Below are 25,914 nucleotides of genomic sequence, written 5' to 3' on the forward strand. Positions count from 1 at the left end.
TTGAGTTGCTAGGTCTAGATTTGGTCCAATGTCCAAATCCCCCGATCATTTGGTAATTTCACAGCTTTTGCAGTTTCCCGACCCCCACTCTAAAAGGCTCCGTTACTGGCAGTAAAAGCTTTAAGCTAAAAATATGTTGGTATTTTCGCTCCTCCTCCTTGACCTTTGGCCCCACCCACCATCAGGATATGGCTCCAGGGTGCTTTATCTACAACTGAATCCAGTCCTTGGGCTGAAAGAGGTTCTGTATCTCCCGTCTAGACCACGAGGAGTTAGCTGTGCATTTTTTCTGTACCCCTGTGTCAAGAGGTACAGAGGTATTGCCATAAAGAAAGCCCAGGACGGCCTCCAGACGGACGTCCCTTAGCACTAATCAAAGGACATTCTGCACCTGAAAAGGTGCTTTATACATAGTTTAGATAGATAGATAAATCTTTCAGCTAGCGTGCCAGAAAGGCTACAACTGGTCCCAATCATATTTAAATACTTTGTGCAAATGCAAGAGAATCTTTCTCTGTGCTCCTGTCCAGGTATGTGACACACAGCACATGAGCATGTGCATTTTGTACAAACCCCTCACGCCCAACCTAGGTTGGGTGTCCAGGCATGTGTGCGTCAGAGCCCTTGGGCCAGCAAACACAAGGGTGAGCCATCTGTGGGGGGCAAGGGTAATTTCAGATAACAGCCCTGTACAAGCACATGTGTTTGTTATGTGCCAGTCCTTGCAGCGTTCTTCACTCCCCCACACTCGCCCTGCCATGGCTTCTTCCTCCCAGCTGCTTCCTGTCACATTCAGTGTTCTTGCTTCTCAATCGGCAGGGGACTCCCCCAGACCTGCCCCTAGCTCGGAGGCCCTTCCTTGTCCCGCCACCCGCTCTTCCCCTCTCTGGAACAGGCACTGTCTGCCAGTGGCAGGCAAGACTCTCCAATGTCCTCTCTCTTCCAGAAGAAGAACCGTAGCCATGGTGAACTCGGGTCTGTGGGCAACAGGTAAGTGACAATGTGGATCCTGGCCGAGAGCCACGAGTTGGGCACTCCTCGCTCTCCTTTCTTCCTAGCTCTCACGCCTGTACACATTGCCATTTTCTTCTGGGAGATTCCCTCCGTGCCAGAGCAATCCTAGCATTTGGTTGTTGAATACATCTTAGGCTGGAGACAGACAGTTACATCGTATGATAGAGGCACTGCTGACCATGGTACACACACTCGTCCCACTGTTGTTTCCGTTTTGATGCTTTTAGTGGTGTATCACAAACCTGCAGAACCCATTTGACATGAGATAACTGCAGAACAGCAAGGCATGCATCACAAGCAATGATGCTCGTGTTGCACCTTACCTCCAACACTTCTAAAAACGATGTCTCCAGCCTTCTCTTGTGCAGAGTTTAGTGCAAATAGGAAGGGAGAGGATGAGGGTGAAGAAGTTCCATTAGGGTGAAGGATGAGCACCTTTGGCACCTGGGGATCATTTCATTTCATTGATTCCATTTCTGTACCAATCAACAACCAAAGCATTCTGGGCGGTTTACAAAGATTACAGTTCTTTGAAAGGTACAGAGGGGAAGGGACATCTTGGCTTTTCTCTAGCAGAGCTCCTGTGCGAAAGAGCTGCCTGCCAGGCAGAAATTCAACAGAAAAGCTTTTTTCCCCAGCATAGAGATATTCGGGGGTGGGGAAACACCTATTAAATTTGTGCATGTCACTTAGCTGTTAAACCCATAGGAGCCCTGTTAGAAAAAAGGTAATAACTTAATTAGGAACAGTGGCTAAGGTTACCAACTTTCCAACCGGCTGCTATAGCTGTGCTCTAGCACCAGTTTGATAGCTAGTGATGTTTATCTGCATGCTGTGAAAAGCTTCAGCTGATGATTTCTGCTGATCAAGGCGCTGTTAAAGGCATAGGAGGAGGCCGTGCTCTGGTCACTTAGCAGCCTTAATTGGCTGAGAACATTGCATCAAGCTTATTTCGGTGCTTGGTGACAAGGTTTTGGTCATGGAATTGCTCTTCCTTATTCACAGAATTTTACCGAAAGTCCAGACGTCATTGTTTTCAACTGGTAACCCTCCCCTGTTTGCCTACCTCATCTTCTGTCTCCCCCCCCCCCAAACAAAACAAAAAAACAATTAAGGGGAAAAAAGATAGATTGGCCACAGAATGTCTGGATTGGTAGTGTTTCAGGCCTCCATCTGGAAGCACCTTTCCTGTCCCGTAGAGTCACCGAATGCGAAGGAAGACAGGGCTCTTATACTTTCGATAGGTGTTTGGAAGAGAGTACAACTTGCCATCGAAGGGTGAAAAAGAATCCTGTGAAATGATTAAAAAGGTACAGGAGCCTTCCTGTCCTTTGCATCTGGCAGTTTGATCCCAACTTTCACCTATCCAGGATGCAATTGAGAGCAAAAGGAGGATAGCAAGAGCTGGTTGCTACGGGTGGAAGGAGCGCTACCTACCCGGAGCAGCCAAATGGTTTCTGGGCTTCTGTTTTTAGCTAGGGTTTCAGTAAATTGGGGGCTGTTTTTAAAACATCTAAAAATGTGAAAGGGAAGCGGGAAGCAGAAGTGAAAGCCGGCAAAGGGTGGCCAGCAGTTTGGAGGGAGGGGGAGGGAGAGGCTGGGAAACCAGCCACTTGGGTCCTGCTATAACAGTTGTCAGCTCCCCCAGACAAAGAACTCCTCAGCTAAAGAAAATCCCACCAGGCGACAATTTCCCAACTTGTGAAGTTCTGCCATGAGCAAAGCTGCACTTTGTGAACATCTACACAGCTCTGAATGCCCAGGAGCCCTCTCGAGGTCTGGACATGGCAACTAGGCCCTGCTCCTGTGCCTTTATGACATCCACCGGAGACTCAGACCTTCAGCTGGTGAACATTTTCTGGTGTGGAGAGACATGGTGGAGAAGACTTTTACCGACTACATTCCTGTATACCAGGCTGCTCCTGAGAAAGGCAGAGGAGGACAAAAGTGGAAGCTTTTGTTCGTTAAACCTGTAGTCTTGAACCTTTTCAAACTCAGGATCCACTTTTAGATCTGAACATGGGACCCGCTTTTATTTTATTTTTACCATCTGTACATTTTCCTTTTCCCTTGTTTGTTTTTCTCCTTTTCTCTCTGTCTCTGTTCCCCTATCAATTTATCCTAGTTGCTGTTCCTTTCCACATGTTTTTTTTCTCTCTCTCTTCTTCTCTTAGAAAAATCTTTAACAATGTGGCAGTGCCAGTGGTCTGCCCACCTTTAGGTGAGGAGGCGGCCTGTGTGAGTCCCAACCTACCATTTATTTATTTATAGATATTTTAAAGCTACCTTTACAGTCAAACCCTCACAAGGTGGCTTCCAGTTTATAAAAATACAGTCAACATATAAATTAAACCACAGTCACCATAAAACAATGGTGAAATTAACAATAAAATAGCATTAAAAACATTTGTGGCAATAGCAATAGCACACTACCCAGCAGTACAACAATAAAACCAATAAAATTAGATTATTATTACTATTAGTATTATTACTTTTATTTATTTCATTTCTATTCCACTCTCTGGGTGGTTCGGAAAAATTAAAACCACAAGGAACAGCATAAAATATAAACGATGGAAGCTTAAAACAGCAGTATAACAGTTCACCCAGTATAAATCTGAGCAGCAATGCAGACATTTAAAATACAGATTTAAAACATCACAGCTAAAAGTCTAGGATGCTAACATACTAAAATACTGGGAAAATAAAACAATCTTCACTTGGTGACAAAGGAGTACAACGTAGGTGCCAGGCAAACCAGTCTAGGGATATCATTCCACAGCCGGGGTGCCACAGCAGAAAAGGCCCTCTTCCTGGTAGCCTCACTTCCTTTGGAAGGGACTCATGGAGAAGGACCCCTGAAGATGATCTTAAAATTATTTCAGTACCAAAGGAAATGAATTGCATGATAATATCCATTTAAGAACAGAATTTTTGAAGATCCTAGATCTTAAAAGACTTCTTGAAAGCCTATAATAGTGGGACCATGTTTTTTCCGTTGAAATAGAATTGCAAAAGTGTGAGGCTACCACTGAGAAGGCCTTCTTTGTGAAATAATTATTCTCAATGGCACGCCCAGACAAGTCTTTTATTATACCTCCTGTCTTCCTTATTGACAGAATTTTACCAGGGGCAGGTGTCGTTGTCATCTACTTGTAATACTCCTTTGTTTTCTCTCCACTTCTGCATTAAGAACGAAAAGTCTGAATAGCTGCACAATGCCTTCTAAGTGTTAGTGCTAGAACTCTTGTGTCTGGAAGAATCCCATGAGCAGGGCCTCAGAAGCTGATCTCAAAAGAAAGGCAGGTTGGAACAGGTGAAGGTGGTCTTTCAAATAACCTGACCTTAATCCATTTGTGGCTTTAAATATCAATACCAGCACTTTTAATTGTGCCAGGAAACTCACTAGCAACCAGCGCCACTGGTACAATCTTGATGTCAGATGTTGCACCTACCCAATTTTACCAATATCCAGGTAGCTTGCATTTTGCACCAGTTGAAGTTTCTATACCATCTTTAAAGGCAACCCCTCATGTTGAGGACCAAAGTAGGGACAGACAAAATTTTGTGCACATTTGGCAATTTGAGAAACTCCTGGGCACCACCACAAAATGGCTGCCATGGGAGGCATGGCTAGTCATGAAGGACAAGAACTTGCCCAAAACATTGAGTACAAGGCAGAAATGGGGACTGAGCCCCAACACAGTAAACAACTCCTTTGAACCCAGTTTTCAGTACCAATAGACACGTAATTCTCAAGGCCACCCCAGCTGCCCCCCTTCTCTCCGTAGCCCCCTGCTCAGCTTAACAGACAGAAGTCCCTTTTTTCTTTTCCCCCTTCCGTTTCTTGGTGGCTGGGAGCACTGCAGAGAAAAGCATGAACCTGCAGCTGCCCACCATCTTAATTTCCTAAGAATGTCTCAGAGCCCCACGTGTGGGCCAGAGGCATTCATGGGAAATGAAGATGGCAGCAGCTGGAGGCTTTCTCTTCGCTTTGAAACAATTTCAGCTGCCAATAAGAAAATGTGTTAATTGTTTTTATAAAGTGGGAGGGCTATGACCCCTCAGCAGGCACCAAGAAAAAGTGTCTGGGGGCATGTTAGTGCCTGGCGGGCACCACGTTACCTACCTCTGCCTTAAAGCATATAGAAATGCTGAATCATCTCATTGCCTTCAGGTTGGGATGATTCAGATTATAATTGGAAGAATTTAACTTTTGATTGATTGATTGACATTTCTATGCCAGCCAGAAGCCAAAGCTGGTCAGATCACAAATTGAAACTTAAAACCATAAAATATATTAGCATAGTAAAACATCATCTAAAAAACTTAAATTTAAAACAGAATAAAAGCAAAGTTTAAAAAAAGCAAAGGGGGAAAAAAGCCAACAGCAGTGCAAAGATCTAAAAACGCACAAAAGAGAAGGTTTAATTTGAAAATAGCCCTCTTCTATTTTTGGTATTGTGTCAATAATATTCAGAAGTGACACACAGGAGCCTAAAGGGTGTTTTTAGTGTCACTTGTGAAAAAAAATCCCTTTCAGATTCTATTCTTTCTCAAAACCAACTCAACTGCCTCTTACTCACACATACATACTGCCTCCCCATTATCTTTGATCAGAGGTTATAGAAATTTCTGATCTGTTTCCAGCTGTTATCATCCCCATGATCACTTCCCTTATTGTGGGGTGCTGGCATCAATGAGAACCATTCATACCAGTCCTGCTATTTATAGGATTGTCACCTTTCTCCCTTGGCATTACTCCTGTGCCTTTAGCAATGGGCTCGTGCTCATCACTTTATCGCCATGCTAGGAAAAACCTTCATCTGGTTGATATCAGCTTCTCTGGGCCAGTTAAGCAGGAGGCCAACCTGGTGGTGTATATTCCTCAAACCCATTTTACTAACAGCAGACTCGGTTCTCCAAGCGCTGGTACTTGTTGCCAAAATGGCACTATCCATGGATAAGAGGGAGGGATCAGCAGGCTTCAGGGGACCCCAAGCATTTGCAGAGGGACAAAAAATATTTAGAAGGGGGGAAAAAAAACTGGGGTGGGGGAAACCCCAATCAGTTCAATTTTTAAGCATGCTGTCTGTCTGTTGAGGGCAGGAGGAATGGGATTAAGCATCCTGGAAGAGAAACTGGCTGGCTGGAACCCTGAACAGGAGCATCATATACTGCAACTGCAGGTCCCACTTGATATGCCAAATGCTCTTCTTTATGTCAGTATGGGACATTTTGGAGGCTCTTGGAGGGCTGGATAGGAAGTAGAGGCAGGGCTATCCTCTAGGGACTGTTGCTTAATTGGGGAAACTTTGTGTATATGAGTTAGCTGGAGGAATAAAGTGGGTGGCTACCTCAGTATTTCCTGAGAAGGGTGTTGACTTTCTTTCTCTCTTTCTTCCTTCCTTTCTTCTGTAATAAGTGCATGGTAGGCAGGAATATAATAAGTGCATGGTAGGCAGGAATTCAACAGATTTAGCCTATCATAATATGGAAGAACAGGGAGGGTGAAAGCAGCGCTGGTTGAACTCTTGCCCCGTTGTTTAGGTGTTGAATGTGTAGGTACCTTGGCAGGGCAGAAATAAATAGCAACAATAAGTGAAAGGATGGATTTTTTTTGCCACCCTTTCAGTGCATGCTTACAAACCAAGTGGGGACTTGCATTGGGTGAATGGCTCAATGCAGATGACCATTTTCTGTGATGTGCAAGTGACCACTTGGTAAGCCAGTTGCCTAGATGATTACAGACACATTTCACCACCTGTTTGCACCTGAAGTGTGGTAGCATCAAGTGCACCTTTCACTTGGTAGGATAATACATATAAACCGTGGTGAGAGAGCTCACCTCAGGGTAGTTTGGTCATCTGCCCGGGCGGCTCTTTGGTCCATCCTGTCAAATGCTGAGGGGATTTTTTGCCCCCTCTCCCGGGCTGCATCTCCACATTTCTGACCAGGGGCAGATGTATAGTAAAGTTCTCCTCAGCCTTTGATGCAGCGCAGCACCCATACACCCCTGAAAAAGTACAACCATGTGTATATTGCCTTGTCAAATGATAAGGAGAACTTTACCACATGTAAGGCGACAAAATGGGCATCTGTTTCTGGTGTAATGTATATTTACAGCAGTTATATACATGCAGTGATAGGTTACACTTCAGTGGTTGTCTGATACACTCAATGTGCTTCAGATAACCAGTGGACACCCCTGCCCCCCAGTGCTATGCTGAGGTCATCAGGGCACCATCTCCCTTATTAGAGTGTGACTCATTACGTTTATGCAAATTAGAGTGGAACAGCACATGATAAAGCTCTGAACTTGGGTGGGATGGAGTGGGGTGAATGGAGGCAGCTGCTTTCCCCCTTCCTTAACCTAGAGGCATGCTGTGGTTCAGGGCCAAAACTGGACCAAAAATGGCCACCGGTCATTCCTTTTCTGTGAGGCAATTTCTAGAGCAGCACAGAGGGAGGAAAGCGGTGGAAATCTGCTCACTAAAGCTTTCCATTGCAGAGGGTGATGGTGAGGGAAGAGTTTGCTTCAGTCACTTTCAGTTAATATATTATGTAGGCCCAGCCATGCCTGAAATAGTCATGTTCCGCCGTTAAGGCCTGATAATATTAGGAAGGGGATCTTACCTCCCTCAAGCTAAAATAACTGCAGTGCTAGCATTATGGGACAAAAAGCTGAAGGTGGTGGTGGTGGGCAGAATAGCAGAATGAAATCCCACCCTCTGACTTACCCCATTTTTCACCAAATCATGCCCCTACCACCACAAGGACACATTATAGTGGTATGCCTTGTCTGACAGTATCTTCTGTTGGCAGCACATTCACTGCGGTCTGTATTAGGTATATCGATTTGCTTGCGATCTTGAAGGCCAGGGGCTGGAATGTATGATTGTGGTTTTAAGAATCTGTGTAAGTTTTTTTTTAGTTATTTCTGGGTAAGTTTCTAAAAAATATTTCTTGCCCCCCAAGCTGGAGAAAGCTGGTAGTGCTGATATAGGGCTGTCAGTTTCACTTTCTGTTTTGCTCTCCTAGGGGAAACAAGCTTACTCTGCCTCAGAAACACAGGGCATTTCCACACAACTCATCACAGAAAACAGTTTTTCTTAACGCTGAAGTCATGCTAGCCAGGATTTAGCATTAGTGGTGCAATATCCTATTTCCATGCTGTGAAGCTGGGGTGTGGGCATGTTTGCCCCTGTTTCTTCTTCTTGCACATGCTGTCTTCTTTCACATGCTGCCCCCATATGTTTGGAAGCAGACCTACTGTATACTAAATGGAGAGAGAAAGTTTCATACCTGAAGGTCCTACTCATGAAAAGTGATCTGGGGGCTGTCTATACGCGGGGAAAGCCCCGTGGTGGCTGTGGATCTGCGCTGCGTCAGTTACATGATGCGGCTGCAGCTTCGCAGCCACCATGAGGCTTTCCTGTGAAGCTGCACATTGAAAAAGTGGGGACTTACCTTGACGTTTTCAATGGGAGCGAGATCAGAACAGCTCTTCTGCCGTCTGATGTCACTCCAGGGCCAATCTGGTCCCTGGTGGAAGGTAACTCGTCATCGGTCACCTTCCACCAGGAAGATGGCAGGGGCAGCTCCGATACCCGGATGGCTGCCGGAAATGCTGTGCTCCTTCATTGGTGTTGGGATTACCCAGCGTCACCATGGGAGAGGAAAACTGTGGGGTTTCTGAGGGAGATGGTGCCACGTCAGTGCTGGGAAAACAGCCCCCTGGTGTTAGAGGTGAACAGTGAGGTGCCCAGGTTTGCTGGTGATACCAAATTATTCAGGAGGTTCCAAAGCTCAAAGGGACTGTGTCATATTAAAAGAAAGAAGAAGTGGTAGTGGTGGTGGTGAGATTACTAAATGGCAGAGCATTGATGTAGGAAAATGGTGAAATAGTTTGTCTGATGATATCATGGTAGATGCTTGTGGTACTTGCCCAACTACTGAATCATCAATGAGATATACTTGACATTCCAAATAGCAATAAATATACTAACTTGGGTGGGGGGGAGGGGAGAGCGAGAGAAATAATTAGAACAGCTGTGATTTATTGCTGGACAAAATTTGATTTCCGCACGGTAGATGCGTAACCTTGAGAAATCGGAACAGCCAAGTAACAGCTGGACATTTATTGCACAGTAAAACTATAATCTTTGATGGGACTTAATAAAAATGTGCAAGGTGCACCTATCCAAACATTGCTTAGTTCAGCTTTCCCCAACCTGGTACTCTCCGATGTGTTGGACTGCAATTCCCATTATTCTCAGCCAACCTGCTGGCTGGGAATGATGGGAGGTGCAGTCAACACATCTGGAGAGTTCCAGGTTGGGGAAGGCTGGCTTAATTCTGTCCACACCAATCATAAAAAGAATTGTGCTGATTTGGACCAAAGTTCCCATCTAACCAAGGATTCTATTTCCAACAGTAACAGTGAGATACTACTGAGAACCCCACAAGCAGGTTGTGAAGGAACAGGCCTCTCCTGTTATTTAACCTTCAGTATCTGGTATCCAGAGATATACTGTCTCTTGATATGGAGGCCCCATTTAACTATCATGGCTGGGACTGGTTCTAATAATAATAATAATAATAATAATAATAATAATAATAATAATAATAATAACCCACCTCTCCCTCCCAACACAAATGCAAATGCCATAAAATACATATAAATGTATTTTATATAAATTTTAATTTATATAAATTTTAATATATAAATTTTATATAAACATATAAATTTTGTTCTGACTTTATACTGCTAGTTTTACCCTACCCTGTGCCTGTTTGGTGCATTCTCTTCCCCTCCTTATTGTTTTATTATGATTTTATTAGAATGTAAGCCTATGCGGCAGAGTCTTGCTATTTACTGTTTTACTCTGTACAGCACCATGTACATTGATGGTGCTATATAAATAATAATAATAATAATAATAATAATAATAATAAATGATTAAAACATTTAAAATTAATACATTATTAAAAGCAGCACATTACTAAACATGGAGTCAGCATGACAGAAGACATAGAGGTGGGAGTGCAAAATTAATTTTCCTAACATGGTTCTCAGTCATGTCAAAAGATGCTCTGAGAACATAAACAGAGTCTGGATGTGTCAAACCAAAGGTCGATTTAGTCTAATCATCCAGAGGCTTCAGTAAAGTGCACAAGCACAGCATTATTCTATTGTTGCCTCTTTAGCTGCTCTCTTCAGTGGCATACTGCCCTTGAACATGGAGGCTCTATTTAACTATCACAGGCAATAGGCCATGACAGGACCTACCTTTCTTCTCAATGGATTTGTCTAATCTGTGTCTAAAGTCATCTTAAACCAGCCACCGTTATCTCATTCCATGGTAGCAAATTTCTGGAATTAATTATGCACTGTGTGAAGAACTTTCTTTTGAGAAGGGCCAAACTACGTATGTGTAATGGTGGCAGCACCATATCTTTTTACACAGAACAACCCATGTCACGTAGCAAGAGGGGTTATTTGGAGAGGGGTGTGTGTCTGATTTTTTAAAACAAAAGGTTTTATGAGCACAGAACCATGCCTCCCAAATTTTCTCTCCACAGCTTCTCACCAGTTGCTTTTCTCCTCACCTAGACTCACTTCCAGTGCTGGAGCTTGACTGAGGAGAAACAGCATGAGGGGAGAGGATTTGGGAGGAAGTATATCACAAACAGGGGTGGTATAGGGGAAGGGTCTCTTCACCCACAAGGCACTTTTACTTTGAAAAGTGCCCCCCTCATTTCCATCTTTCTACTTGATTGGAACAGTTGCCCATGTTTAAATGAACACACGGAGCTGCACCAAATGACAGATAATTTGGCTCTCAGTGAGCGCAGGTAGTGGAGTCTGGAGATGTAGGAGAATGTGACTGGAAAGTGTGTGGGTGATGGATGGTTGAAAAACAGAACCTGAAGTTGTTGCAGGCACTACTGTCAAATTTCTAAACACATCTCAGATACCTTGCCAGCCGTAAGGGCTAGACACATCCTAGTTGTTGTTTTAATGAGATTTTTGAGGCTTTGTGAATCACACACCAGATAATTCCTCTTTCTGTACACATGTGAAAGGAATGGGCATGTCTTTACCACACCGTCGTCCATTGTTTCCCTTCTGCCTATCTACCCATTGTCCATTTGTATTTAGGCAGTAAATAGTAATGGTTTAAGAATTGCTGTAATGTGAGAGGTCAAAACATTCACTTTCAGATAAGGCTCTTCTGTGAGAGGTGGAGGGACAAACATGGAGGCAGGATATAACCATGGGGCAAGGTGGGAAGGTCAAGTGGGCCTTTGGGGTTGTCCCCTTCTAGATGATTCTAGACCCTTTCTCTGAAAAAAAAAACTTCTTTACTTGAGGGAGATAATTTGGAAAAACATGCAGGCAGTATTCTTCCCACTTGCTCACTAAAAAGAAAACTACCTTTCAGTATTCTGGCCAACATAGTAGAAAGGCACTAGGATAACTGACACATACTAGGCATTTATTTTCACATTTTGTACAGTTTTAAAACCCTTCTAGATTAATATTTCATACGATTACATCACTTTAAACTTAGGGTACCTGTGCTTAGGTTCTAGATTTTCTGCATTAATTTCTGCCCTGCCACTTGGTGTACCTTCACACTTATCCCAATCTTTCTTTTTTCTCTCCCTCTCATAGAAGTAAGAATGTCTAAGCCCCTGGAGTTGGAGAAGGCGCGGCTGGAGCTGCAAGAGGAGCACACAGGTAGCAACATCTGGTGGGAAAGGATGGAAATTTGGGTGGGGTTTTGTGTTTTGTTTTATTCATTAGCTAGATTATGACCTTTGAGGGGTGAAGGGTGAAAAGTAAGAGCACTGTGATGTGGCAGTGACCCCAGTGCAGAGTTTTGCTCCCTTCCTCTATCACACCATAGCTGTGCCCACTTTGTTGCTTGTTTTCTTTGTCCCATTGAATTTAAGATGAGCCATGGGGGATCATGACTTGCCTTTCATTTGCATAGCCCTGCCCTGAGTTCCATTCCTTGGTCATGCTAGAATGTGGCTTTTCTCCACAAGGCATTTATCATGCACTACTCATTCCCTACTCAAAGTTGTTTATGGGTTCTTTAGGTGATGCTATAAACCTTGAGTTTCACTTCTGTGTCTAACCAGAACTTTCAGCAAGTTTTTTTTAGAGCAGGGAAAATGTGTCATTTAATTGTGAAAGAGAAAGAAAGCACGATTTCCCACTGTGTATTAGCGCTGTTCCACTATATTATTATTATTATTATTATTTATTTATTTATTTATATAGCACCATCAATGTACATGGTGCTGTACAGAGTAAAACAGTAAATAGCAAGACCCTGCCGCATAGGCTTACATTCTAATAAAACCATAATAAAACAATAAGGAGGGGAAGAGAAAGCAAACAGGCACAGGGTAGGGTAAACTATACCACAGTGCCACCTAGAGATTATGTAGCAGAAAAACAGGAAAGGAAACGCTTCTCATATAGGCTTAAATATCAATTCTGCAATGAAAATGAAAGTAGTTACAGCAGATTAACAGCCTCGTGTAGAAAAGTTCCAAGAGACAGAACTCAGGAACTGGCTTTCATATATATGAGAATGCCTCCCGGTATTCTGCAATTTACAAATGAGCATTTATGCAAAATAAAAAGTGATAATTCACTTTTTAGCAGCATTGTAATCAGTCTTAGTATGGGAGGGGAACAATTGAGGTGTGTTGAAGTATGAGAGAGAGAGAAAACAAGCAATGAAGAATCCTGAAAAGGTGTTTGTTTTAGGGGAGGAGAAGGAACAAAGCAGAAGGAAATGGGCCAGTGACCATGCTGCCTGAGCATGTAATCCCACACATCTGGAGGGCACCAGGTTGGGAAAGGCTGACTTAGAGGAAAGGCACGAAATGCCAGACAAATGGAGACCTCAAAGTTGCACCGAAGAGTTGTTATTGTTCAACTCTAAAAACAAAATACATGTATAACCCATTAACCATTCAGAATAAAAACTTGTATCCTAAAAACATACTGTAATATGGAAATGAACATGAATATTAGATACAAAATAGAATAGGCTCTATATTAGATCAAAACAGTTTTAAAATGCTATTAATGAAATTTAATTCTTGAAAAACATACATGTTTAAAAACAACAACCATCAAAGCTAATAATAACAAGGTTTGCACATGTACTTTGTTTTTAGATTCATTCCTGAGAAAGAGTTTTAGCTCCAAATGTGTTGGCAATACAGTTTTCTGAGCACATTTGTGATCTTGTCCTTATGCCTTTGCACTTGTGCACTCATGTGGGTGGGTGTGCAGTAGCATAAGACAGGGGCAGGCAGAAGGTAGACCAGGATCTCATGGTATGTCTCTGGATCATTTGCAGTAAATCGACAAGGTTTTCTGACACCTGATGTTTGACCAATAGAGACAACAAAATCCCTCCTTCCCCTGTGCCCAAATCAAGAAAGCTTTGGAGAAAACAGGAGTAGATGCATGTGTGAATGGATTCTTCCATGAGCACCAGTTCTGGCACTGAAAACAAATTCCTAGGCTGAGCATGTGTTCACGGGTGCCTTGTTTCTTAATTCTCTTTTCTGAGCCACTAATTTTCACCCTGCTCTAGCTGGTGGTCCTCAGGGTTCTAATGAAAAGCAAAGTAGATCTCGCAAGCCTAAAAGTCTGTCCTGCCCCTTCCATAAGAAACCTCATGGCTAAGATTGAAGTCCTGCGAACCACTACGAGCAGCAGAGAAAGTCCCAAAATCCATAGGGAGAGGAGGGGAACAAGAAGAAGTTCAGCAGATTTGATTTGGACTCTGGGCCCCTAGTTGGGAAATGTGGGCCTGGGGAAGAGGGTTTGACACAAACTGGGAAGAGAGATTCTTGAGGGTATCTTTGTATGGAGGCTTTGTGCTGATTTTTCTTCTTCTTTGGTTCAAGATACGGAAAGAAATGGACCTGACACAAACCACCAGGTGAGAAATGTTGGGCAGAAGCATGAGCTGTATATAATGTGGGAGCGGAGATGTCATGGTGGCAGAAAGTGGCGCATGCCCCCAGTCTGTCCATGCTGATGTCCTTTCTCTGTTTGTCCCTCTCAGACCCAGCAGAGCAAACCTTCCCCGTTCTCCCCATCCCCAACCAGCACCGGCACCAAGGTAAGTGTCCAAGATGACTGGAGAATGATAAAGGTGTCTTGGTGGCTTATATTACTTAAGGAGCAATCCTGTGGCCCCCGGACAGCTTCTTTCAGCGCTCCAACCTTGGAGGTGGGGATCAGAGCTCCAACCTCCCTTCACCTTGCAGTTGGTGCAGATCTTGGAGAAGGAGAAAAGGGGGCGTTTCAATGGGCAGGGATGGGAAGAGAGTGGAGAGGCCAGGATATGAGTTATCCTGAGGCCTCTCCAGCCTCCATCTCTCCCACTATGAAGCCCCCCAGCTAGATGGGGGGGGGGAACCCATTCAACGAAAATGCAGAGCGGGAATCCAGGGGGGGTGAAGATTGCTTCCCTGTCCTAGAGTCAGACTCAGCTATGGTGGCTGCAGTTGAGAGATGGCATTTCTGTCTCTAAGGGAGAACCTAATTTTTCTGTCTGTCTGTCTGTCTGTCTATCTATCTATCTATCTATCTATCTATCTATCCCATTTTTCCTTTGGGAAGTGGCTTACACCGATCTCTCATGCCAATTCCCCACTGAAGTTCTCACCGAGCCGATATTTACTTAGCTTTAAAGCTATCGGTGCCTTGTGCTCTCAGCATGCTTCCAGTGAGAAGCCCAACGTACATCTGGTTTGGATGATCTAAGGCTGCGTACACACATTAGCTTTTTGAGACTTGGGGGCAGTATGATGGAGACATTCAGTATGACATTTTTTAAACTGTCCCTCAATAGTCTCTGATCAAACAGGTTTTGCTGGGTTTGGAAGCATGAGAGAAACCTGCAAAACCTATTTTGTTCAATGCTTGGAGCTGTGAAGTGTTAAAGATATTATAGTTGATTACTCTCCTACCTTTTGATAAACAGATTAAACTGAAGACAATTTGCATATCACCAAAACCACAATATGTGCCTTTTTCAGATGTTGAAAGAGGCATCAGATAATTTTAACAGTTCAACTTTTGGCAAGATCCAAGAATTGCACCCTCTGCAACATTGCAAAGGATCCTGATTTTGCACCTCTTGGATTGCAAACGGCTTCAGTAGAAACCCTCAAACGTTGCTGCCTGCACAACTGATTGGGTTGGTTGTACAGTTAGGTGGGGGAAAGATTGGAATAATATATACAAAAAGAAAAAGGCTGGGTGGGTAGGGTGAGGCAGGACTGTGGGCTGCCTCGCACTTTTGTTATCAATGTGATAGGAACTCATGAATCAAGGTTAGTTGGGGAGGGGGGAATTCCCTGAGTCCCAGGCCCGGCAGCAAAACAGGAAGCCGAGCGGCGATGTGTTTGAGAGATAGCATCAACTTCCATTGGTCAGTGGGCGGGATTTTGGTGCCTTGCATTGTTCTTTGTCCCTCCAAGTGGTTTGCAGCAGCAAAACGAATTAAACGCATGCAGAAGTGCTTATTTAGCATAATGTATTCAAGTTGCAGAATTTGGTTTGCCTTGATGTGAAATTTTACATTTTTGCTTAACACACAGTATACACAACCTTGGCCAATATTCTTCGGCTCTGTTAAACCATCGTCCTTCCTCTAAATTCTTCAAAAGTATCCTTAAAACTTGATACTTCTGGCCGTGCGGACCTCAGCCTGCCTCATGAAGGAAACCTTTTACTGCGGTTGGGGTTTCTCTTTAAGTGTGTTCCCCTGGGTTGGTGGCTTAGACACAGGGCCGGTGCCAGACTATTTTGTGCCCTAGGCAAGGCAAGCTACTTGCACCCCCCCCCCCCAAATATTGCCAACTTCGATTCAGCTGTTCAAAAAGAGTTTCTGAACTATTTTATTTTCCTTTTATTATGTTTTTTCTTAAACCAGCTAATTTGTATAAAACTGTGACCCTCAAAGGGCAGTACTGCGCCCCTCTGGGGTCTGCGCCCTAGGCAGCTGCCTTAATGGTATCACCGCCCCTGCTTAGACATGGTTATTTTCTTCAGGTGAGGGAGCGGGAGGTTAGGGACCCTAGAAAGAAATGAAAATATGGGAGAAGGGAGTCATCACATTTGTGTCTGAAATAATCCAGGTTGGGCCAAGGAAGAGAGCGACAGCAGAAGCAGAAGGATGTCTTGTCATACAGACTTAGAAAGAGAAGTGGGGTGATTTTCTTCCTTCTTGCTTTCTCCCTCCAGATCAAAGCTGAAGACCCCACAGAAATGCCTCCAGCCCCAGCCCCGGCCCCGGCTCCGCCAGCTCAACAGCCACACCTACCCCAGGCCCAGCTTATGTTAGCTGGGAGCCAGCTTGCTGGGGTAAGTGGAGGAAGCCCAGTGGCAGGGCACAGTTCCTGCAGCTTCACCAGACGCAGCTGTTAGGGTGGGATGAGGTGGATGCGAATGACGAACGCTGCTTCCATGACCTCAAGGAGTGTTGAATCAGAATGTTGAAAGAAGTCTAGGAATGTGACAATTCCTGCTGGCAAGATCAGGGGCTCCGGGCCCAAATTCCATGATGTAAATAGTAGGATTTTATTCTCTCCCGTGGGCAGCTTCTCCCTTTCTATAGGGCCATTTCATAGCATTATGCAACAACAAGCCCGGATTTGCAAGTGCAATAATGGAGAGTCTCTATCATGAGGCCTGTATGCTAATTTTTAATTTTGCATACCGTGATTTTCGTTGCATTCACACTTTACATTTTTAGCTGTACACGCTTGCGGAAGAAAAACATCTTAGGTGTACTCTTAAAGATGTCATGTTTGAAAAGGCCCATGTAACCTGCCAGATTGGAAAAAAAAATCCAGAAGGCCAGAAGGACTCCCTTCTGAATCCCTGGAGCTCTGAGGTGGGCCTTGGAGGAGGAGGAGGAGGAAATGGGTGATTTAGAAACCCCACCCCTCATCTCACTTCTGACGGTCCGGATGCCTTTGTGTTGGATGGAGGTCTGAGGAGGTAGATGGGTATTTCTCACCATCCTACACAGGAGTTGCTTGTTGGAGTATGCTTGGGCTAGGGCTAAATTCCCACCCTGCACTTCCAAAACTCTGCCGATACTTCCCTGTTATTGGCAGTCCTCTCCATTCCTCCTGTGGCTTTCCCAGTGTCCCTGAACCGCCATGATGTGAAAAACCAACCGCAACCCTCTGCTCTTCCACTTGATGAAATTCTTCCTGTTCTGTGTGAATGATAAACCCGGGAGCTTCTCTCAAGGATGTAGTTGCTTGGCTATGTGCTTGCTGGGGGTTCTAGTGCCTCTGCTGATAAGGATGGGAAAGAACCCAACTAACCCGCTACTTCTTTCTCTCTGCCTGATTTATTCCTCTTTGTCGTCCCTTTTTCCTTCCCTTTCCACACCGTCATCCCCCCTCCCCTTTTGCTTGGTTGTCCTCGCCTTGCCTGCCACGATGCCTTCGGTGTGCCTCCTTCTGCCTTCCCCCAACCCAGCTTACGGCCCTGATGCCCGCCCAACAGCAGCTGCTTCTGCAGCAGGCCCAGGCCCAGCTTCTGGCAGCCGCCGTGCAGCAGTCCAATGCCGCTGCCCGCCGCCGCTTCCTCTCAGCAGCCTGGGGCTGAGCTGCCGGCGCCACAAAACCAGCCCCAGACACCTCAGCTTGCCCTGTCTCAGCCAATCCAGCTCACTGCACAGGTAAGGGCTTGGTAGGAGAGGCCCAGTTTGGTCAGAATGGGTCCTGCTTGCACAGCGCTACAGGGTCACCACACAGTAGGGTCCGTATCCCTGTTCCTCATTCGCCTGGAGAATTGGACAGGACTTAAAGTGTAATAAGGGTTGTTTAAAACAAACTAACAGTTTGTGCTTATCTGTCCTAAGACATAGGGCGTATCTGTACTATCCGTTTAAAGCGCTTTAAGTCATTGTCAGGCCGCAAGGGATACCTTGGGCCTGCAGTTCTGTGAGAGAGACTTTCCAGCATCCTTTCCAAGCTACAGTTTCCAGGATTCTCTAGGGAAAGCCATGATAATGAAACCAGGATAAAACAGATATAAATCTCTCTCCATGCTCTCTCGCCTCCCTTTTCTGCTCTAGGACATTCAGCAGTTGCTTCAGCTCCAGCAATTAGTCCTCGTCCCAGGGCACCACCTCCAGCCGCCTGCACAGTTCCTGCTGCCACAGGCCCAGCAGGGACAGCAAGGTAAGAACGGTTTGTGTGGTGCTGTGCCGTTTTTGGAGGGTCTGCACTAGAGCCTCTGTCACCCAGCGCGGTATTTTTGAAAAATGCGTTTTGGCCTTGGGAACACATGGTGATGAATACAGTAGAGTATCCGCCATGTTTACAGTCGAACATCACATCCAACCAATGCAGGAGAAATAGGAGGACTTGGAAAGGTCTTGTGTGTTTTGTCATTTGTGTGTAGAATGAGCACATGACATAAGCCTTTTGTGTGTGTGTGTGTGTGTGTGTGTGTGTGAATCTGCTGACTGCATGCACACCTTTGATGGTGTGCAGCAATGGAGGTTTAAAAATAAGTTGTGTGGTAATTCACAGTTCTGCACCTCCATACATGCATAGTCAAAAGCATCTGCAAAAAACACACCCCGAAACAAAAAATGCATAGAGGAGAAGGAAAAAGAGACGTGGGGAGAGAAGGTGGTCAGGTCATGGTGCCGTTGCTACTGGCATTGGCATACTCTCCCTTTCTGGGCAGACGCTAGCAGATTGGACAAGTGCCACTCACTGAGAGCGCCATCACACGAGGGAAAATCGTGTTTGCTTACCGTCGCTTCTCCGCCTGGGCGTTTGTCTCTCATTACTCCCTCTTTTGAAAGAGGAAGTAAACAATGTGCAAGGGCCACGTTGAGTGGGCTGCTTTGATCGCACTGCTTCTCCTGCACACAGCAGGAGATAGCGGCTACTTCCGTCTTTATTTTAAGTCGGACTTACTGGGGTGTTTTTCCGTCACGCAAAGAAGGCTAGAGGGGGCTAGAGGCGCGCGGGAGGCAGACGACATCGGGAGAGGCACCCAGAAAAATCCGTGAGTGCCCAGGAACGAGCGTGCAATAAAACGCTCGTCTGATGGACCTCTGAGTTTCCTCCTTGTCGTTGGGCTGCCTTTGAGCTACTTCAGCTTTTTTCTCCTCCTCTGTTTGTGCCTTTTTGCATGCTGTCTGGTGAAGGGTCCCCACCAACCCCCAACGGCCTCTTCCTTTCTCACTTGCTCTTGCAAAAGGGCCTCTCACCTTTTTCCTTCCCTGGGGGGGGCACCCCCCCATCCTCCTCCACTGCGGCTGCTGTTATCCTCTCCCTGCAATACTTTCTGTATGTTTATCTTTTCTTGCCTGTGCATCCCATTAAAATCAACGTGAGGAAAGAGCAGGAAATGAATGGAGGTAGAGGAGAAAGACACTGTGTGTGTGCAGAGGAGCTGGGGGGAAACGTTAAAGCTATTTAACAGTTACAATACTGCCAAATATAAACACACATGTCTTTGTAGCATATGGAAACCACAAGCAGCAGAAAAAAACCCATCATAAAGGTAGTTTGGGAAACAATGGAATATTGAGGGAGACATATCAACAGGGCAATGAATTGGGATGTGCATCGTGTGAGATGTTACAATACCAGGGAGAAATGCTAATGCAGATAGGCCCTTTTTCTTAGGATAAAATATTATTTGTTTATTTGTTTATTTGTTAAGTTTGCATTCCACTTTTTTTTTTTAACAGATGGTGTCAATTATTGTATTCTCTTAGATTAGAATCATTGATTGAGCAGTGTATAAGGAAAGGAAAATTGCTGTGTGGAATAGAAACTCCCTCCCAACTCTCTAACCACTACACCATCCAGCTAGGTTTTCTTTTTATCTCCATATTTTCAGCAGAAGCTGCACATGTTAATTTCACTTCAGCCCATGAGGGCTGGGAACTTGCTTTGCTTTTTTAAAACACCAACAACAGAGAATTTTAAGAGTCTGAAGAATGGTACACCAATGGCCAAAACACAGATTTCTATTATGTGTTTGATCAGAAACTGGGCTGTAACTTTGCACACCATGGCCCATGTGATGCCTGGACTTTGCTGAGCTGTTTGTTTCTTCTCTTCCTCAAAGGGCTGCTCCCAACACCAAATCTCTTTCAGCTACCTCAGCAAAACCCAGGGAGCCTCCTGCCGAACCAGCCTCGTGCAGGACTCCCAGCACAGGTGAGTGAGAAAGGGAGAGGTGCTGTATGTAAAATGTTCAGTGATGTGGAGAAGAAGGAAGAAGAGGGAAGAAGGAAGAAGAAGAAGAAGAAGAGGAAGAGGGAAGAAGAAGAAGAAGAAGAAGAAGAAGAGGAGGAGGAGGAGGAGGAGGAGGAGGAGGAGGACGAGGAGGAGGAGGACGAGGAGGAGGGAAGAAGAAGAAGAGGGAAGAAGAAGAAGAAGAAGAAGCTCTTGTAGATATGGTTGGGTGTCATTTGGGGGCCTCATTCTTCCACTTTTAAAAGTGACTTACAACAAATAAACAATGCAATGATAATTAAACGCAAGAAAACAATATAACCTAAAAGCAAATCAGGCTCCAAAGGCATCCTCAAAATAAAAGATCCAAATGTTTGCCAAAAATAAAAAAGGAAAGTTTTTCACCCTTTCCAAAAACTCAGTAATGATGGTTTCCCCCCCCCCCCCCCCCAGCACCTTCAGGTAGAAGGTCCCAAGTTCAGGAGCAATTACTGTTAAGGCCTGACTCCTTTACTTGACCATACTGGCTTACTTTGACCACTAATAAATAATGACCCCAAACCAGTTCAGAGCAATTTCTTCCCTTGCTCTGAATAAGCAAACACTTCCTGCCTTTTTGCAGCCCTTCATCACTATATATATATATAAAAAAAGTACTTTTTGCAGTTGATGAAAACTGGTGAAAAGTGACCTTTTCCCCATTTGGTCAGGCGACGACACTGGGTATCTAGTATATGCTGTTAGGTTGTTCCACCTAGGTGTTGCCCACACATTATGTTTTGGATTGTACTGTATGTAGTACCTCTCTTGAATAACCATGTCTGTGGCTTCTTCCCTCTCCCCAGCAAGTGACTCGGCCTGGCCTCCCCGAGTCCCACCTCGCTCACTCGCAGCCGCCCAAATGCCTGGAGACCCCATCACACCCTGAGGAGCCCAGTGACCTGGAGGAGCTGGAGCAGTTTGCCCGCACCTTCAAGCAGCGGCGTATCAAGCTGGGTTTCACGCAGGTACAGGCCAGGATATTTGCCTCAGACAAATCCAGGGTGGAAGAGTGAAACATAGGTTTCCCTTAGGGCTGCACTAAATGTTCTTCTGTGAACATTTTCAGCGCGAAAGTAGTAATAGGGATGGAGGCTGAAATACTCCTTAGGAAAAACATCGCATGCTCTTCTTTTTTTGCTAGTCCACTGCTTCAGCTCTTTTTAAAACAACCACAACAATAACATTGTCTTCTTGTTGGGAATGTAATCGGAGTGAATCAGATTTGGCTACAGTGACAGTGGCCGGATCTGCACTAGTCTTATAACATTGCTAGTGTCCCTTTCTAACGTGGTTCTCTGTATCGGTTCTCTGTAGCTGTAACGTTACTGCAGGGCACATTGTTAAATCCTTTCGTTGTTCTCCCTCTTCTCCGAGAGCTGCTGGGTTTGCTCCGCCCACTGCCTGCCTCATTCCTAGCCAGCAGGGCAGGGCAGGGCAATAGTCATAAGCACACACACAAAACCCCTCCCAAAACATCTTAATGCAGGTCCCGGGGAATAGCCTGAGTGCATAGGAGCCAGCCACTTTGCTGAAGCTAAGCAGGGTTGGGTCTGGTCAGGGTTGGGATGGGAGACCAAATTGAAAAGTTTTAGCGTTTAAGCCCCTCTGGTCATGAGTTTTGGACTTTGGACCCTTGTTAATTTTCCTGCACGGAGCTACAGCGATCCTTTGAGTGCTTTTCCGCTCCTTTGCAAAGAGTGGTGAAATGTTAAAAAAAGTAAAATAAAAAATCAACCGATGACCCAATTTGATTCAAATTTTAAGGCAGGATGCATGGGTGTACTTCACAATAAAAGCAGATTCTAAGGTGGAAAACTTCTGAGTCCTTTGCATGCAATTGTCAGTGATTGCACAGTATAACGCTGGTGTGATTTATCTGCTGTAGCAGATAAGATAGCAAACGGGGCGAAGGAAGGAGAACAGGAAGTGGGCGGAGCAAACCCAGCAGCTCTGAGAAAGGGAGAGGAGAATTACCGGTAGGACGAGGCACATGAATCTGTAGACACGCTGGAACTAAGAAACAGAACCTGTAAGTACGACTCATTTACAACGTTGGAGACCCAGGGACACGTAACGCTATGCGTCACAGTAACCCATTCAAAACGTTAGAATAACACCAGTGTAGATTCCCACAGTGTCAACTGGATTTGGCCACCTGGTAATGTCACTAAAGACAATTCAGAGCAAAGACAGTTGTTCCTGCCCTTGCTCTGAATGAACAAACACTTTCATCTCTTTATGCAGCCCCTCCCACCCCACCCCTTAAAACCTGGAAGAGTGGGGAACATTTCACAGCTAATAAAAACTTCGGTCCTAGTCCTACTTCCAAATAGAGACACTGGACTTTTTAAAACATAACGCTAAACCAAGGTTTAGCTCTATGTGCATGAGCTGGAACAACTCCAAGCAAAGTCTTATGCTTGCTTGCTTCCCCCTCCTCTCTCCTCCTCCTTCGTGACTTGGAGAAGGTCTTCTGCAGCATCACTTTTTATGAAGCCTACCTTGTCATTGCATGTGAACCAGAGATTATAGTTTAAAATGAACTCTAGTTGGTTACTAAACAAACCAACTTAAAACACTGGGTTATGAAATTGGCTTATTTCACTAACTAGAGTTTATTTTAAACCACAGTGATCCTGTTCAGCTGACACACTAAGCCACGGTGGTTAAGCATTTTGAGCTAAACATTATGGCTTAGTATGTCATATGAACCATGGCTTAGTGTGTCATGTGAACCATTCCTAACCATGGTGGCTACCTAACCATGGTTTAAACATGCTCACTAAACGTTTGCTGCAAAAGGGTTAGCAGCCTAACCATGGTTTATTTTGTTGTCTGAACAGGCCCAATTTCTGGTTTGTACATAGCAATAAGCCAGGATTTGTGGGGAATGAAACTAAACACTGCAGATGTCCTTCTCCTGACTTGGAGAAGAAGATAATCACAATTCTGTGCCAAGTAAACCTTAGTTCTGCTTGAATTGTGCAAAATAAGAAAATATGAATACATGTTCTTATTTTGCATAATGTATTCTGTTTCTTCCTGTCTTGGAGAAGGGAAGTCAGCTGTGCAATGCTTTCTGAGGACTAGAAATCTTAGTCACTTCTCCGATACTGGAGAATCTAAACATAGATGGCACCACCAACGGGTCTGCTCTGGAATGTGCACTCACCATGTGTATTGGCACACATACAGTTTCCTCATTAGGATCAATCTTAGGGCTGGAGTGAGGGTGCAGGCGCTAGCAGTTTGACATAAAAAGGGCTACGTAGAGCTCTGATGGGCTGGGCTCCCGGTGACATCCTGTAGCAAACTTCCCTCTCTTTTCTGGAGTAGTTTCTCAGGTGAAAACTATTGGTTTTCAACATCAAGCACCATATGGTTCTTAAGTGTATAATTTTACAAGCAGCACCTTAATCAATCAAAACAAAAAGGGCAGACAGCCCACTGAAAGCATGGAAGAGGATTCAAATGGACAAGGAAATCGGCATTTGTGTATGTAATTTAAAGAACGTAGGCAGGAGAAACATCCCAGAGTGCAGGACACGGATTAACAGGCTCAAGTGACAGGAAGCCAGATTCCGGCTGGACATCAGGAAAATGTCCTGACTGTTAGAGCAGTACGACGATGGAACCAATGACCTAGGGAGGTTGTGGGCTCTCCCACCCTAGAGACATTCAAGAGGCAGCTGGACAGCCATCTGCCAGGGATGCTTTGAGATGGATTCCTGCATTGAGCAGGGGGTTGGACTCGATGGCCTTGTAGGCCCCTTCCAACTCTACTATTCTATGATTCTATGAAACGCCTCCTGTTTATATGCACATTTGTACATAGCCTGAGATTGCTCCCATCATTGTCAACACAGTTTCAAGCCTATGTTCAGAGCCTGAAAGGCTGGAAAATTTGGTTAAGTGAAAGCTGAAGTTCTTAGGGCGTTGAACGTTGTGCTCAGCCTACAGTTCTGGGTTTGGATGGAATCGTGAAACACACTTTGAGTAACAGCTCTTCCCTGCACCCCTGTTTATGTTCTCCACAGGGTGATGTGGGGCTGGCCATGGGGAAGCTTTATGGGAATGACTTCAGCCAGACAACTATCTCACGCTTTGAGGCACTCAACCTCAGTTTCAAGAACATGTGCAAGCTCAAACCTCTGCTGGAGAAATGGCTCAATGACGCTGGTAAGAGAAGCGGAGGGAGCGGGCAGACGCTGAGGCCTGCTGGAGGAGGGTCAGGCTGCAAGGGGGCTAAGGCCTGTTTGAGGTGGCAAAAGGAAAAGAAAACTGGGCTCTTGTGGGAGGTGGGATTGTATGGGGTGCTGAATGAGACTGGAGATAAGAGAAAAAGCAAGGTTCAAGATTTGGGGGTATTTTCTGCTATGGCTTTGTTGGGGTGGTGGATTGATCAGGCTCCAGGGAGGTCACTGGGAGTCAGGATGAGTGTAAGAGAAAAGACTGGTTCCATAGTCTGAGGGTGGTTCCTACTGAGGCCTGATTAAAACCAGTGGACGGGGAGCCAAATAGGACTGAACAAGGAGGCTCATGGAAGGACCTGGCCCTGGCCAAAGTCTCCCAGGGTTGAGGAAGAGAAGACTCACTTTGGGCCTTGACAAAAGTTCACTCTATGGCCGTGAAGTTCTTCAGATTCCCGCCGCTTCCCAGTGGGGCAGGCATGGGCAGCTCTTGGCTTATTTGCTTCATCATTATATATGCATTCAACTTTAAAATTGCCCTTTGACGGCCATCAAGGTAGAGCTTGAATGGTTGGTTGGTCTTAGCTGGGAAACAGCTGATGCGCAGGTCACTTAAGTACCAATCAAGTGGGAACCTGGTAAAGCTGCAATGAGATGGAAGGGAGGAGTGGCGTTGCTTCTTGAGATGAGCAAGTGAGCAGAAACCGGTGGAGGAGGATGAAGGTGAAAGTGGGTCAAGCCGTGAGATGGCAGGTGCTATGGGGAGGTGTGAGGGAGATGTGCGGGAGGTGAATAAATGCCCCCCTCCCACGTTACAGAGACAATGTCTGTGGACTCCACGCTTCCCAGTCCCAACCAGCTGAGCAGTCCTAACATGGGCTTTGATGGGCTACCAGGCCGGCGCCGCAAGAAACGGACCAGCATTGAGACCAATGTCCGCTTCGCATTGGAAAAAAGCTTTCTCGCGGTGAGGCACTCCCTAGCACCCTTTCCCGAAATCCCCAGAGCGGTACCAACTTCCCTTCCCCTCTCCCAGACAGTGAATAGAAGCTGCTCTAAAGTTATGCATATGGATGCGGAGCAGAATTAAATAATGTTTTAAAATGTGTCACTTTATCTGATGTTTCATGACAAGAGTGAGACACAGTTTAGTGTATTAGTTAGAGTGTTGGATTTAGAAAGCAAAAAGCCAAGCTTCATATTCTTACTCATATGTGAAACTCACTGTGTGGCGTTGCCGTCGTCACTATTTCTCACCCTAACCCCTGTCGCGTGGCTGTTATGAGGATAAAAAACAGTTAATCCCATATATAAGCCACCTGAGTCACTTTGTAGGAACAGTGTGACATATAAACAAATAAATGCACAATTAAGTAACTTTAAAATG

General features: G+C 45.1%; 1 protein-coding gene across 1 annotated transcript in view; it reads left to right on the top strand.

Moving 5' to 3' along the window:
- Positions 1-880: 880 nt before the first annotated feature.
- Positions 881-25,914, top strand: part of POU2F2 (POU class 2 homeobox 2) — a 33,275-nt gene continuing 8,241 nt past the window's right edge. The window contains 12 exon segments of the mRNA XM_063139690.1: positions 881-990; positions 11,696-11,761; positions 13,963-13,997; positions 14,124-14,180; positions 16,313-16,432; positions 17,564-17,658; positions 17,660-17,765; positions 18,165-18,270; positions 20,186-20,277; positions 21,189-21,302; positions 24,375-24,516; positions 25,346-25,494. Coding sequence (XP_062995760.1) covers positions 963-990; positions 11,696-11,761; positions 13,963-13,997; positions 14,124-14,180; positions 16,313-16,432; positions 17,564-17,658; positions 17,660-17,765; positions 18,165-18,270; positions 20,186-20,277; positions 21,189-21,302; positions 24,375-24,516; positions 25,346-25,494 — 1,110 coding nt within the window. The 5' untranslated portion in view covers positions 881-962.

This window comes from Elgaria multicarinata, chromosome 13 (genome assembly GCF_023053635.1).
Source record: "Elgaria multicarinata webbii isolate HBS135686 ecotype San Diego chromosome 13, rElgMul1.1.pri, whole genome shotgun sequence".
Taxonomy (NCBI): Eukaryota; Metazoa; Chordata; class Lepidosauria; order Squamata; family Anguidae; genus Elgaria; species Elgaria multicarinata.